Below are 16,764 nucleotides of genomic sequence, written 5' to 3'. Positions count from 1 at the left end.
ATGCCAACTTTCTATCTGCAAGGATTATAGCCTGTTTCTGTAGTGTGACAATAAATTAGACTTCTTACATGGGCTAATTCACAAGGACAAGGTTTGTTTACTTTAGGCTTAGCATGATATATGAACCAGCCCATTATAACATTATGAGTAAACCATGCCACTGTAAGTTGTACAGCAAGCAGAGTCTTAAAGTGGCATGGTTTACTCATAGTATTATAATGTGTGGGTTTGTACCTTGGTTTATGTCACAGAATTAATATAACACAGTATGATAGTATCTCTTTTTAACTCTACCATCAGCTATATTTAAGAAGAATTCTTCCATAAAATGTCTGAATGGAAGCCATTGTTCTCTGCTTCTTAATCCTCCTTAGTGAGCTTTCAGAACTCCAGGAATTGAAATGTCCCAGCAGTCTCACAGTTCAACTGCTCTGGATTAAGAAATTGGTCCCAAAGGATAAAATAGACTGAAAAACCACAGGGAAATGATTAAAAGAAAGAGACTGCTTTGAGATGTCTACAGAGGCTTCTATATATAAACTATAGGGATTGCTCAAGATCCCATCTCTTCAGGGGTAATGAATTTTGTGATGTTTAGGCTAGAGTCTCTGAAAGATTAAATTCATGGTGATAAGTCAGTGGGAACATTCTTTTCTGTACATTCTCAGCACTTAAACTTCACACTGATCTTCCCAAATGGGAATGTAGGATTCAGTTTTAGCTATACTGGCTGGAGGTCATGTAGTTGAAGTCCAATGAATCTGTAGAGCACAGTTGTGGAAGGTTATCTTATATAGTTCCATGTAAAATATGTCTTTGAATGCGCCTGTGTGTGTATGTATATAATGCTGCTACTTGTATGGATATACAGAAGAGTTGAGTGAGTTCCATAAACTTTAGACATATAAATATTTTTAACAACTCTTCTTCTCTTCTTCTCCACTGCCAATCTTTATGATAATCTTTTCTTAATGTGTTCTCTGAATGATATTTCTTCTTCCACTTACATTGCTGACACTTTGACACCAGCCAAGTGCATTGCTTTTCTTCCCTTAGATCGGGGCTGTCAAACTCGTGGCCCAGGGCTGGATGCGTCATGTGCTGGCACGCCCACGCCCAGTTTAGCGAAGGGAAAAAAAAGTCCCGATACGTCACTTGATGCTGCTGTGATGATGCGAGTTTGACATCCCTGCCTTAGATCAACAGCAGCCCAAATTCATGCTTTTACTAAGGAAAGATCCAGAATTTAATAAGACTTTCTTATACAGCCAGTGACATCACCATCCATAATTGAATAAGGAAGTAGTGAGTGATAAGTTACATCAGCTTCTCCAGTCTGCCTTGATTCTGAATAAGCCTAGGTAATCAAGGTCTCCCTTCCTCTCTCCTCTTTCTCCTCTCTCCTGCCTCCCCCTCTCCCCTTTCCTCTCTTCTTCTTCTTTATGAAGTCCCTGCCCTACTAGAGAAGATATGGCTACTTCCTAGAGACTCTTGTCCCATGCAGTGAGAGCTGAAGTTTACGTCCCCAGATTTATAGACTTTAGAGTTATATACTGTAGTTTTGCAGGGGCATCTAAACCACTGAATTCAACCACTTGCTCAGTGCAGGAACCCACATTAAAGCCATCATGATAGCTGGCTTAGATACATCCTGTGAAGATGAGCTTATCATCGTATTATAATGGGTGGTTTTGTACCTTGGTTTATGTCACCTTTCTGAATAATGAGTTCTGCTGACAAATTGAAAACTTGCTTTTATTGTTCAGATTTTTGAAACAATAATTTAATTATTCTGAGTCCTGCATTCTGAGATGATGACAGGCTAGGTCTCTATGTTGTTCTGTTGACAGCCTTTTGGGTATATAAGGACTGCTTCCTCTCAATCTTTTCTTCTCCAGGCTAAAGATTCTCTGTTCCTTCAGTCTGTCACTGTAGAAGATTTGGTTTCTAAGTTTCCTGTTCACCCTTGTTGCCTTTCTCTGCATCATTTTTAATTTCTGTAGATTTCCCTAGAATTTCTCTTCTTAGCATGATGCGCAGAAATGAATACATCCTCAAAATAAGATTTGACCTAAGCAGAACAAAATGGAACAATTACTTCCTGTAATTCCCTAGATGCTATATTCTCCCATACCTAAATTTTACAAATTGCATTTCCTTTTTAACAGCCAAATTACTTTGCTTACTCAATTTGTGATCAACTGTTAGTCTGTGACACTTTTTAAAGTACTTCTGTCAAGCCAAGTATCCTCTATTTATGTTTGTGAACCTGAGTTTGGTTTCCTAAGTAAATAGCTTTGCATTCTCACTGTTAAATTTTGTTCTTTTATTTTCAGGACATTTTTCTAACCTATCAATATTATGTTTAATTTTATTTCATCTCTTCTAAGAGATTAGCTGTATCATCAGTTTTGCTTCATCTGCAAATCTATAACCATACCCTCCATCTCCTGATCCAAGTCATTAATAAAAAAGTCGTGTTTACAGTCTGGGATTTCTCAAAAATAACACTTAAAGAACTGGCCAGACCATCAGTAAGCTCCTTCATATTCTGGTATGCAATCTGGACCTCAAAATTAGACTCATTTAGAATAGAGATTGTTCCCAACAAACTCAAGATTCAATCCTGTTTCTTCACCCTGTTTTTCACAATTCCTTGATGAAATACATACTTTGTTATTAAAGGAAACAAAACTAACAGGATCTGAGTAGTGTTGCCTCACCTGCTAGCATTTTGCCATCATCACTGAGCAACTGATATACATATTCTACAAGACTAATTCATATTATTCAGTCAAGAGTTGCATTGTAGTCAAATACTGTTTTACTATGCCCTTCCTAATTATGAAAGCAACACCATTTGTTCTTTGTTTTTCACATCCTGAGTAGTAAACCGTATGATCTTCTGCCTGTCCAATTCCAGTATATCTCAATTTGCTGTTGCCAAAAATGTCAATGTGTCATCAATTCATTTCATTTTTCCTTGTGTTGGTTTTTCCATTTTCATGCTTCATACATTCCATGTAACAATGTCTTTGAATCTTTGCATTTTTTAATTTTTTTCTAAATTTCAAAACTGTTTTTTCTTTTTCCTCATGACATCATTAGCAACTTAAAGTCTTGAAGGCATTAGTTTAGCCATATCATAAGCTACATTAGTACTTCAAAACATCCTCAGCTACATCTCAGTAGCTTGTTGAGCACTATTTAACCAGATCATCCAGCACCACATTGGCAACCATTTAATATTTTTTATCTATGTGGTTTTCTTTGGAGAGATTTACCATTGTCTTCTGTGCAGGATGAAATGATGCCTTGGTCTTTGTTACTAAGATGTTCTTTTACCCCTAGCATCTTCTTTATTACAATTAAACAAGGGTAACTGCTCCTCTTGTGCCTTTCTCTGACTTCAGCAAGGCAAATCAGAAATTTATTTATTTATTTATTTATTTATTTATTTATTTATTTATTTATTTATTTATTGGTTCGATTTATATGCTTCCCTTCTCCAGAGACTCAGGGTGGCTTACAATGCGTTAAGCAATAACCTTCATACTTTTGTACTATATATACCTGCTTAGTAAGGCTTTCAGGCCCCCCTAAGTGGTGTTCTTTTTTATACAAAGTCAGCTTATTGCCCCCACAATCCAGGTCCTCATTCCCTGGTAGGATGGTGCTTGGCAGAATTCATCTCCCAAAGGATGCTGAGTTAAAGTTTCCATCACTACTGTTTCATATTCTTTTGAAAATTCTGCAATTATGTTTTGGAAAACCACCCACACCTTCCCTGTGTCTATGTGAACTTTAATAGACATCAAACACAGTATTATTTTTATTCATTCCTTCACATATGGTTTCTACAATCAAATTCATTCCCTTGGATTTCTGAATAGGAAACCCACTCCTCCCTTTCTTTTGCTTCTGCCTGTTTTGAACAAATTATGTGCTTAGATTATTATATCCCAGTCATGAGAACCATCCTACTATGTGTCTGCTATTCCTATGAATTAATTTCTGGTTTATTCTGATATATTTATTTAACAATTTATAAAACCCACCCATCTCAGCAAGTGACTCTAGGTAGTAAACCAACAGAATAAAAGCAATTAATGGATACAAAAATTAAATACAAAATTAAAAACCCATTGCAGACAAGAAAACCAGCATAGTCAACAGCACAAACATAGCCAGGAGATGGGTGCTTTCACATTATTTGGGGCCCAAGCCTAAGCACAGAACTAGGTCTTTAGAACCTAATAAAAAGCCAGCAGGGTTGGGACCATCCAAATCTCCTACATGAGAATACTAAGAGTTGAAGCTCACCTTGTTTATTTCCCAGTCTGAGGATTAATTTGTAGACAATGAAGGCCAATAACTTTATAAGCCGATGGTCTGATCCCTCCCCCCCCTGCTGAATAGTTAACAAGTCCTGTTACAGTACCTGTCCCTTCTATGATGCACAAGTCTTTATCTGAACAACTTCGTTCAAGCTTGGAGGGAGAAATTTGTTAGCAATTTCCCAGGAAACTCTTTTGCTGCCACCCCACCCCAAACAGTTTACTTCCTGGTATTTGGCTGTTTTATATCAACAATACAGTAAACTAATGACCATTCTTCTTTTTAAAGGACACTCTCTTGCACGTAATGGCTTATTCAGAACTTGTCCTCACAGAAAACACAGCTTTTCTATTTACTTTCCTCTCTTGTCTTTTCCTCTTGTTAAACTCCCTAAAAAAATTGTATGTGCTGCTTAGATGTACTGTGTGTTCCATGCATACAATGTTAAGAGTTCTCAATTGCCATGGTATGAACTGTAGCACCTTGTAAAAGCAAAACTGAACAAGATTGTATCTCATCTATTATGTGATGGAGGTCAATCAGTTGAAATGTTATTGCTAACATAAATAATCATCAAGAGAATGATGGGCATTTGGCTGAGGTAAGTACTTACATTCAGAATATTGCTGCAGCTGAGCAAACTCTGCTGGACTAAGCATGATCCACACCCCATCACTCATCTTTTACGTTGAGTTGTGAGGAGGCTGTGTCACCTCTAATCAAATTCCATGGAAAAGATGCACATCTACATGTAGGAATTCTTCTGGGTCATCACTCCAGTTTAGATCTGCAGGTGGTTACACTTTCTGTACTACTATTGTTAAGAATAGATGTCTATTACAGAACTCAAATCACATTCATCAGGAATACTCATGTGCCCAGTTCCTTTACAGCTACTTTACTTAGGACTGCCATCAGAAAAGTACTTCATGAAAAATTCCAGTGTATCCAAACCTAGAATTAAAAGGAAAGTGAGTTATACAATTATATGCACTTTTTCAAGATGCTTCTGAAGTTTTACAAGAAAATGAAGATAGAACATACTCAATATTTTAATTAGACATTTTACAAATGTAAAAGCATTACAATGAAAGAGGCTAATTCCAACATGATACATGGCTAGAAGCACAGAATCAGGTACAAATTCTTGCTTATTGATGATGTCCTCTGGTCTGCCTTTAGGTGGTTATCATATCTTACCTCCTAGTTTGTGAAGAAAAAGATGAAAAGACTGGAAAAAAATAGATAGGCAACCCTAAGAAGCATAACAAAAAGATGGGACAGTTCTATGATAAATAAAAAAGTTCAGTCAGATTAGATATTGTGGATGATATAAAAGTATCTTAAAGAAATGGGAGAGACTGTCTGAACCATGAACTCAGTTGAACTATTCAAGGACTTCAATGCAGGCACTGAATCAAAAATAGAGATTACAGTTTACAAAATGCATTTACAATACTGAAATAAACACAGTTCTGTACAGAGAGGCATCCCATTTCTGCAAAACATGAATGTTCATTAATCTGAGGAATACTATTTGGCATTATGTCTTACAAGTCATGTAGCACCTTGTAGAAAGGACTGCTATGTACATGAATATGTTGTTAAACATTTAAATCACAATTCTCTCTTGACTTAAACCTTTCTGTACCTTTCTAGAATTTTCTGTCTCAGTCTAATTTTTACATAACTTCAGTAAATCAGAGAATCAGAGAAAATATGATTGTAGTATATAGCATACAGTAGTATTTCCAAATGAATGTTTGTTATGACTAAGCACAGTTATTGCTAATTTTCTTTACATGATGTCTCCCATATCTACATCATCCAATGCTCACTTTAGGGGTGTTGGAAGTTATACATAGAAAAAGGGGGGAAACCACAATTTTGTTATTCCAAAAATAATTTTCCAGCATTTTTTCTTTCCTCCTGTTTAGAAACCAAATATTACTTCTGTCCAGAACTGGAGCAAATTACTCCCACAGCAAAACTACTCCTGAGCAACAAGGAATAGTTGCTTTATTTTTTATTAAATACAGAAAATTATTACTCATTTATATGAACTTCTCCAAATTGAAACTGTCCAGATATACTATTAAATGAGTTTCATAGTGTCCCAGAAGACTGACCATGGCTCTACTTACTTGAATTATGGGAATTATAATCCAATCTCTGGAGGATATTGAACTGAGAAAAGTCTATTCTGTCTTTCTCCCTCCCTCTAAACAGTAAAAGTAAAGGCATATTATTAATTAAACACTCTGCCTTTGCCAAATATAGCTGAATATAGCTTGACTCAGTTATGCCTGTTGCATGAGCAGATCAATCAATATAAAAACATGGCTAGTGTGATATTTGGAGGCAAGCAGGGCATGATTTCTCAGAGAAAAAAGTTACTCAGAAGATTTTTGAGAACTTCTTAAATATAGATAATGCAGTAAATTGAAAGAAGATAATGTGAACTCTATGTAAGATGGTTTAGTGGTGTGTTTTGTTTTTATTTGTTTTTGTTCTTGGACTACTCTAGCTAAAGTGGACAATTACAGCAAACAGAATTACCTTCTCCCTGCCTGCTTTGTATTTAATAATGCTAATGCTCACCATTTGACTCATAGAGACAGCTGAGACAGCTGTTCCTGCAGGTAATTAAATCACACCCTCAGTTAGCAGCAATCTCCAATGACCCAGTCAACCAAGAAGCAGAAATTTTTAATGTCCCTTGAGCTGCTGCAAAAAAGGTTGTGAGGCTGCCACTTCCTTTAGTTATTCATCTACATTTCATTTTCACCTGAGTAAAGAACTAAAAACCCATCATAATGATGTTGACAACAATATCACTATGACAGAATTGGGTGGGACCCTACCTAATGCCAGCCCCTTTACACCCTGGGTATCTATACAGGAAAACAAAAATTAAAGAGGACACACAGAGATGATGTTCATAGAAGTTCTCCTGTTAATTTTGCTTCATTTTAGAGTCAAGAAGAAATAGTTAAATCTTTTTCTGGTAAACAATTTAGGTTGAAAATTACATTTAATTGAGTGGATCATGCACACACAACATTTAGATTCTCTTGATCGAAGATAGTATCAGCAAAGTCATTAAATTCTATTTGGAAGTATAGAAGAGGAAGTCATTCATATAAAACCCTCGGGGTGATGTAGGGTCTTTGGGCCTTCTGACAATTTTGAAATTAAAGTCATTTCAACTGATCCAATCCACTCTCTACTCAACAAATGCAATACATTATTACAAAATAAACTATGGAGTTGAAGGCATGTGTGAGTATCCCTCCATTTAATGTCAGGTGTATTCATTTTTATTAAAAAGCAATTTGCATAGATCCAAGCAAGGTAAAAGAAGCTTCATGCAGAGAAGGAATTTCCATTAACTTGAATTGTAAGGGTTATGTCTCATCTGCAGAACGTGAAGTTAAACAGCAAACCAGACTATCAGCCTGCAGAGCTGGCAGGCAATCAGGATGCTCCAAGAGACAATAAACCTGAGCAGGTGAAACCCAGTTCAGATAATGAGGCACCATGCTGGCAGGGCACCTAAATTGGAATTCACTAGCAATTACAAAGGGGTGAATAGAGGCAATTAGCATATTCCCTAGGCAGGAGAGGGCTGCAAAATCCTTGATCAAACCAAAACAGCAGCTGGGTCTATATAAAAGCAGCCTCCAGGCTCTTGGTCTCCAACTGCAGACTCCTTATTTTCCATTCACAACCTAGGTTTGATATTCAGACTGGCTTCTAGAATTTCTGGTCTTCAAACTCTACACCAGGGGTGTCAAACCTGTGTCATCATGAAGGTGTCACATGATGTATCAGGACTTTCCCCCCCCTTTGCTAAACTGGGCGTGGGCAGTGCATGACACATCTGGCCCGCGGGCCAAGAGTTTGACAGCCCTCCTCTACACAGTTACACACAACTTTTCTGTCTATCCTTTTTGCTTACTAGCAGATTATGACTCAATCTTTCTAATACTTTTGAACCTTCTATGTCTTAAGTGCTTCTCTAATTATTTACCTGATTCCTGACTGTTAAGACATGCCAATAAAGCATTGCAAATGTGTATTAGTCTGGCTTTTTGATTTGTACTGACTAACACATGACAGTAACCGGGCATAAATGCTGCATGGACTGAGAACATTTACTGTTTTTCCAACTTAAACAAAATTGTTTAAAAGCTCTTAGTGAATCTGTCCTCTTCTCCATTCAATTACCTTCTCTCTCTCTGATATTTAGGAGACCAGGATAAACCACTATTCTGTAAGAGACAAATTAATTTTAGATGGCTAGTCATTATTATGATGAGCTGCAAGATTTAATTAGAAGGCAGCATTAGCAGAACTACATTAAAAACTAATGTTCTTTGTCCTACTCAGTTATGAACTCTTATTTCTAATAGCTGCCCTCCTACCATTATTCTTCAGCAACTGGATCTCTGGATCTCTGAGTAAAAGGAATTATGCTCCCTGTGATTATACCTTTGCATTTTTTGCATTATGCACTAGACTAGAGTAAAGATGTTTTTATTGCCTTCTTGGATAAAGCTTCTAAAGGCAGAGGAGGATGAATAATTCTGTTATGCAGCAATACATACTAGAAAATGCATTGCCACAAAGAACAGACAATAAATTATAGGTGATGGTTTTAAATTGCAGAATAGCATGTAAAGAACTGGTGGATTCCCAAAGTGCCAGTGTACTGCTCCAAACCCCAACCTAAATCCCAGGACTGTAATATGGAAAAAGAGTACTTATATTTTTTCTAAAGCTAACAGCAATTGCAAGAGAGCTTCAAATATTTCTTTAACTGCCTCCTGCCACCACTTTAGCCTAATTCAAATACTCTTATCACAATCTAAAATTTCATCTATACAAATTGTTTTTGAAAATGGATATTATAAGCAGGTATCTCAAGAGTTCAGGACTATTGTGGACAATTTTCTGGAAAAAAGATATGAGATTTTACTCTTTCCGTAAGTGTGACTCTTCTTTCAGCAAATTTGATTCAATATTATAGACTTAAGAAAATATGTTAATTTTTGAATTGGTAGAATAAGGATCTTTCAGAAAAATCTAAAGACCTTTTTAGAGACATTTTCATTCACAATTTTTAAAATAACATTCTAATCTGAATGTACCCACCAGCACCTCTGAACAATTCCCAGTTTTATAAGAACCTAAAAACAGCAATGCATAGACTCCCTTTTAAGATATTGTATGGAATTTGACAGGCACAGTGGGATGTATAATACTGAATATAATCTACTATAATGATCCTAACACCATTCTCTACATGTTTAGTACATATATGGAGATAATCATTTGTACAGATTTTGTTTTATAACCAAGTCCTGAATTATAGCAAAAGTGTGGATATAATTGAGTTAGTTGCATCCTCTCATCCACACTCATTAGACAAAGAATCAGTTCCTGCTTTCAAAGCTGTGACTGATGGCCAGGGCTTCAACATTCCTGACCAAATCCTTGAGCATATCCTATTTGAGGAAAAAGCCTCATCATGTCAGACTTGTTCTCAGTGTCTGCTCATTGGTTTAGAGGACATGTTTGGTGGAAAACAAAGAAAACAATACAAAGGTGTTACATTTCAGGCCTGAAGATTGTACATATAAAGATTTTCAGTACTTTGTCCATTAGGTTGGACATTGGAAAAGAGTAGCAAGGACCTGGACACTAGCTTGACATTGTCTTAGTGGGATGAATAGTTTGAATTGTTCCCCAATATATCTGAAGGTCACCAAATTGCAGAAGGCTGTTAGAAGGCATCCTCAAGACCATTGAAGTAAGTTTCTAGGACCTTGTGCTCTGTCCATGGTCCTACAAAGTTGAATTCTGGACCTGTACAGATTGTTTGATATCACAATGAATTGTTTTTCTCATTGATTCTAATATTTGCTATTGTTATATAGTACTGGTATGATCACCTGCACACCAGGCATCTGTGGACATTTTAGTTGCAGAATAGTGCATTGTCTCTAGGATTTCTTGTGCATCCTAGAGGAGGATCCATAGAATAATAATTATTTGAGATTTGTTTTCTCAAAGGTGGCTGTTAATAAAAATGCCATCAGATGGATTCATACCTTAGCAAATATCTTGAGTAAAATAAAATTAGAAACCATCTAGTTTAAGACAAAACCTGGAATATGACAGCATGAATCAGTTTTAAATTATGGGCACTTCTAGATACTGACAATTGCAGCCAAAGCACTTGGATAAGAGCCAGTTTGGACTAGTGGCTAAGGTACCAAACCAGAAAGCAGGAGACCTTGAGACCTTGAGTTCAAGCTCTGTCTTAACCATGAAAGCCAGCTGGGTGACTTTGGGCCAGTTATTCTCTTTCAGCCTATCTTACCTCATAGAGTTGTTGTTGTAGGGATAATAGGAGGAGGAACGTGTGTTGGATATGTTCACTGCCTTGAGTTATATGTAAAAATATTAAAGATGGGATATGAATAAATTTTTAAAAAGAAGCTATAAAGAGCTAGGGTTCAGATTTTGCTTTAGCTTGCACTTAATAGCTGATTAAATCTTAATCAGATCAACCTCAGCTAGATTCAACTCCTCATATGTGTTAGAAAAGGATAATAAAACTGACCTTTCTTACAATCCCTCTTGAAAGGCATTATTAAATATAATGAATCTGAGGTGATGCTTTGGACACTCCACAGGTACTATATAAAATGGTATTATTAACCTGGCATTTTGCTGCCTAGGCCAGAGTTTCCTTCTAACTGCAACTCTCAGAAAGGACACTAATGACACTACAACTACTCTTCAAGATATAATTAAGTACCCACGGCATTTTAGATGCTGAATTGAACACAAGAAATCCTACTCAGAAGGTTTAATGAGTCTGTATGAAGCAAGTAAGGTAGAGGTGATAGATGACAGACCCAGCAGATAATGAGCAGTTGGGAAAACCCAGCTTCTCTCAGAAGAGCTAAGTTAAAAACAAGAATGAGAAAGCTTTTACTAGTGAGCTCTGTGAAAGGAATTTAAAATGATTGGTGGAGGAATCTGGATTTTAACAAGCACTTCAAATGGTCATTTCTCTTCATTCTAAGATGAATATTTAATTCCTAAATTAAATACTGACTAAGAACTATGACTAGATACACCCAAAGTGGGTGAGGTGAAATAGATGTCATGCAAAACCCATAGGTGGGGGGCAGGACAGACTGTAACACTCCTACCTCTTTGCTCTGACAATTTAAGAGAAAGTGGTATATACACGATTCTGATGGATTAAAAATAAAAGCAGATCAACAGATAAAATCCAGTTTTAGTTAATATTCTGATAGTGCTCTAGTTCCTAGCCAAGATGCTTTTAAAGTTAAGGTACTGATGCCAATTTCCCATTTTTATGCTTTCATAACTGTTATGCTTTCACCATACTTGCAAAAACTAAATATAAAGGTGGAAAAAATGCTTCCTTTTCTTTGTACTAGTAGTAAGCTTTCTAGGAAAACTATGTGTTCTAATCTTTCCTCCAAATTTTCCATTATTTACTCAATTTATATAGCTTCCCATTTCAGTGACTCTGGATGACTAACAACATTTAAAACTTAAAAACCAATTACATAGCAAGCCACCAACATAACAACAGCAAAAAACCTCACAACAATAATAAATATTCAGAGAATGGCAGCTGAGGGCAACAACAACAACATTACAAAAACATCTGTGTCCCAAGCTCACATACTCAAGAACACAGAAAACTTACACACATAGATCAGTATTTACATTTTGATTTTCATTGACCACTGGAACACAAACTGGGAATAATCAGAACCCTACACTACCAGACTGAAAGTTTGCTATCAGCAAAGCATCAGAGAACTAAAACACATCAAGGAAGACCTCAGAACATGTAGCTATCCTAACTACCTAACATCAAATCCACAGACAGATCCAGTAGGAGCTCCTTCATAACAGACAGAGAAGAGAACAATAAACAGAGCAACATTGTCATCCCATACATTGCAGGAATATCTGAAAAGCTCAGCAGGATTTTCAGCTAATACAACATAGGGGCACACTTTAAACCCAAGGACAAAACAACCAGGCACAAACTGAGCAATGTAGTATATTCATTGCAGTGAGACATGTGCAGACTTGTACATCAGGGAAACAAAATAAGAATAAATGTATGGCACAACACAGAAGAACAAACTCATCAGGAGAGGATTCAGCAGTCCAGCTGCATCTGAAAGACAAAGGTCACTCTTTTGAAAAGACCAAATTCACATTCTGGACAGAGAGGACCACTAGTTTGAAAGAGGAGTCAAAGAGGCCATCCATGTTATAATTGAACAGCACTCCCTCAATTGAGGGGGAGAGATATGATACCACCTATTTCCTGTTTACAACACAATCCTTTCAGCAGCCCCAAGGTGACTCTGAGGATATAGATCATGGGTGTCAAACTTTTATAGCATTACATTGCCATCACATGACATTTTGCAACTTTTTTCCCTTTGGGGTAGGCGTGGCCTGCGTGTGACGCATCCGGCCCATGGGCCACCAGTTTCACACCCCTGATATAGATCAATCCCAAGTGCTTCAACAACTCTTGAGTGTTAATGACCATATGACTACAAAGAATGTAAATCCTTCCATTCCAGTAAATTAGAACTAAAGAAGTTTCTTGGATGAGAAATTAAACATTTAAAAGCAAACAAACAAGAAAGTCCAGTTGTCTCTTGGAAAAAGCATCTTTTCAAGATCTGGAGTTAATACCATTTACTTATGATTTATTCCACCAAGTAAATGCCCTACCAGAGACCAGCATGGAAAACATATACAATATAGATGATTTGTTTTGGAGGATCTAAGTATGAAACACAGACCAATTCCACTTTACATATTCTAGGCTTAAAATATGTTGCTTTTGGATTAAGATATCCCCTGGCTAAATTATCAGCTGGTGAAACTTTTCTGTCAGCAGGTCCTTTATTAGCTTACTTAGCAGCAGAGTGAATAATCAAGAAAGCACCGTTTTATATTTCACAGTGTTTTAAAGCACTTGCTGTAATGTACTCTGAAGTATTGTAACTGAAATTTGTATCCCCATACCTTGTCTTAAAGGAACATCTCAAAAAAGCTCTATTGCCTTAGTATGTAACAGTTTCCCACACTTAAACCCCATACATAGATGGCAGAAATGCAATATATTCTTGATGTATTGTATATATTGATTTGTCAGTTACATTTGTTTAGTAATATGGCTACACTTCATACTGGCTGTGCTCACACAATTAACCATGGTTTACTGAATAATCGGGGTAGGAAAAACACTAAACACAATTTACAAAACACCAAGTATTAATAAGGATGCACATCTTACCTCTGCTGAATGTGGCTCATCAACCTGAATCAAAGACTTATATAAGGCATAGCATGGTTGAAGGCAGAGGTGGGTTCCACTTACCTTTACTACCGCAGCGGGATCACATGCACGGTCTTCTGTGCATGCGCAGATCACCCATGATGACATTGTGGCAGGTGGACAGAGCCTCCCGCCGGTTTTACTACTGGTTCTATAGAACCGGACTGAACTGAGAGCAACCCACCACTGGTTGAAGGACAACTATTTAGGGTTTATCGAAACTGGGATATATAACCTAAAGCTAATCATGATTACTAATTTCAGTTCCTATAGCCCCAGATAATAGGATCTGCTGGCTGAAATTGCATGGTAAGTTCAAGACACTAGTAAACCCAAAATATTATGAAGGTCAGATGGTGGTGTATACATGTTGGTTAAGTGGACTTTTGGACTCAACATGTCATCTGATCCCAGCCAGGGTACTATATAAACCTAGTCATTGTAGTTTTGTTGAACAAATTCTAGATAAAACAATGCTGTGATTTGTGATTTTTTAATCCAGCCTACATACTAAATCATAAACTTTAATTAATCACAATGACTGGATTCCATAACATACTAAAGTGAATAAACAATTCACATTATGGTTTAACATGATGGCCCAATTTACACAACATATTTATAACTCTGTGTTATTTGTTTATTTTTGGTTTAGCTATTCTAGATTGTGGTTCACAATCTAGTAGAAATGAATGGTAGAAATAGAGTTTGCTTGTATGTTAACATTCGTTTACATAATGCTACAGCAAAACATTAATAACATATTAATAAAATAACAATTAATTTGAAAGACTTTCTGTAATATTATCTATGATATTTCCTCACCTCCCATTAAACCCAGCCTTGGCAAAAATTCACTCTTTTCTATTTTATTTTAACTGTGATTAATAGATGTAAGGGTTTGCCATCATATTCTAATGTAGCCTATAATTTGCTTGTGTGTTCCAGACAATTTATTGCCCAAGCTACAAGGTGATTTTTTTCATAGAGACCAGAAACAGAAGTTCAGACTCCTGGAAAGTATTTTCCTTTGATAAGCTCCATGTTTGTTGCCAGAATTCTTTATAGACACTTATAATGTAACAACAGAAGGCAGCTTTTCATAAAATGAGCAAACAGAAGGAAAGCCCCTGAGATTAGGCTATTTTGGAAATGTTTTAATTCTGGTTTCAGTTTCTCAATCCAGTCATGATTTTGCAGGATGACAACATGGCAGGGATTTTCATAATCAAGAGAAAGGGGGTGAGATGTTAGCAATGAAATATTATTTTTGACTATTCCAGTTCATTCCAAATAACACTTTGTAGTGCCCCTGGCTGCAGAACATGAGATTAGTAAGGATTTCATAAAACTTTGTTTATGATCAGTGGGCAGAAGATAAATCTGAATCTAGTAGTTCTCAGGATGTATCTGTAGTAAGTCATCAAAGATTTACAAGTCAAGTAATATTATATTCTTCTTACAATATTCAATATGATGCTGCAGAAATGAAGATAGCTCAGGGTAAAAAGCAATGAATTTTTATATAGAAGCCTGCAAAATTTGTTCTGTTTCAGTATTCAAATCCCTATGCGCAGGATTATTTAATTCTGCAGCTGTGTTTTCACAATACACTGAGCCACAAATGAACTAAACACATTTTAGTCTACAGCATGGGTGTCCAACTTTGGCAACTTTAAAACTTGGTAGGGAATTCTGGAAGTTGAAGTTCACAAGTCCTAAAGTTGCCAAGGTTGAACACCTCTGCTCTATGTATTGTGAGTTTATGGCTCCTTGATTAGATTTGGATGACTCAACTGATCTGTTACTGTTACTCTAAAAAAAAAAAAATCCCCATCCCATGGCTACAGGGGCGTGGTCAAATGGGAAAGCAACCTTGGATGTCATCCCAACTGTTGTAAGGATGACTATGAAATTGTTACTTTTGGCTAGTTTTTTATGTTTGAAAAAAGTTGTGGTGACCCAATCAGGATCAGCATCACCACATACTAAGTTGAAGGAGACTTTATGTTTCACTCATCTCCCCTTTTGTGGCCATATTGGGAGCTGAAAAATAAAAGGAACACAGAGATAGAATTTCTAGATTGGCCATGCTTTTGCGGGCCTGCTTAAACTCTGTGCTCACAGTGGAAAATCCCTCCAAAGCCAGGGCTAAAACTAACCCCTAAGCCAGTTGTGCGTTTGTCTTCTATGACATGCTAACCTCTCCTTGATCCAGGTAAGTCCATGCATTTCGGGTATGAAAATACAGCAAACCTCAGAAGCATGAATGAGCATATATACTATATTATGTAATTGTAAGCCACCCAGAGTCATTTTGCGGCATATAAATTTAATAAATAAAAGTCAATCACTGAATGCATTGCAGGCAAGTACTATTCTTGCTATTCTTTCTTTGGTTTTCTTATCCAGAGTTGTAATAGGGGTATAATAATCCAATGATAGGAGAACATGTATGTAACTTCCTCAGAACTGTCATGATGTCTATGCAATTTTTCTTGCTGGCCTCCACTAAAATATTCCTTTTTTCTTTGTAATTCTGTTGGCTTTTGCAAGCTTCCTTGTCCACCTCAGCATTCTAGACCCAGTGGGAATCCAATTAGAAAGTTAACAAAGGTGAAAAAGTCACAATTTGTCTAGTAAACATTTTAAAAGTCAGCAGTTAAGCAGTTATAAAGATAGTCCTAAAAAACAATAATTTTCAGAACATTTTATCATTAGCTATATATAATAAATAGGCTATAATAACAAAATCAAGGTAGCTGTCTGAATTCTTTTTCTACTTAAAACAAATCCACAAAGTAAAGCAATTTATTTCCTCCTCCTAGTCCTTTGGCAATTCAGTTTCAAACTCAGCATTTTTGTCTGATCCCTCTGCAATATCTCCTGTCCTAGTTTCTTGTGATTTCTCTCTTGAAGTCACTCTCTAATCTGTTTGTGAATCAGAGGGATAGTAGAGATGTGCTAACTTTTTAGTTTCCATAGAAACCAAGTTTCTTCGC

The 16,764-nt window shown here is 36.5% G+C and overlaps 1 protein-coding gene across 2 annotated transcripts in view; it reads right to left on the bottom strand.

The window, feature by feature from the left end:
- The window catches only part of DGKG (diacylglycerol kinase gamma), a 76,141-nt gene extending 71,123 nt beyond the window's left edge, over nt 1-5,018 (bottom strand). For both annotated transcript variants that reach the window (XM_070946402.1, XM_070946403.1), the window contains exon 1: nt 4,952-5,018. In XM_070946402.1, the coding sequence (XP_070802503.1) occupies nt 4,952-5,018 (67 nt within the window). The remainder of the gene's footprint in view (nt 1-4,951) is intronic.
- Between the last annotated feature and the right edge of the window lie 11,746 nt (nt 5,019-16,764).

Source organism: Pituophis catenifer, unplaced genomic scaffold, assembly GCF_029215685.1.
Source record: "Pituophis catenifer annectens isolate HBS135680 unplaced genomic scaffold, rPitCat1.0.hap2 SCAF_6, whole genome shotgun sequence".
Taxonomy (NCBI): Eukaryota; Metazoa; Chordata; class Lepidosauria; order Squamata; family Colubridae; genus Pituophis; species Pituophis catenifer.
The sequence above is the reverse complement of the archived record's forward strand: the minus strand, read 5'-3'. Positions and strand labels throughout refer to the sequence as shown.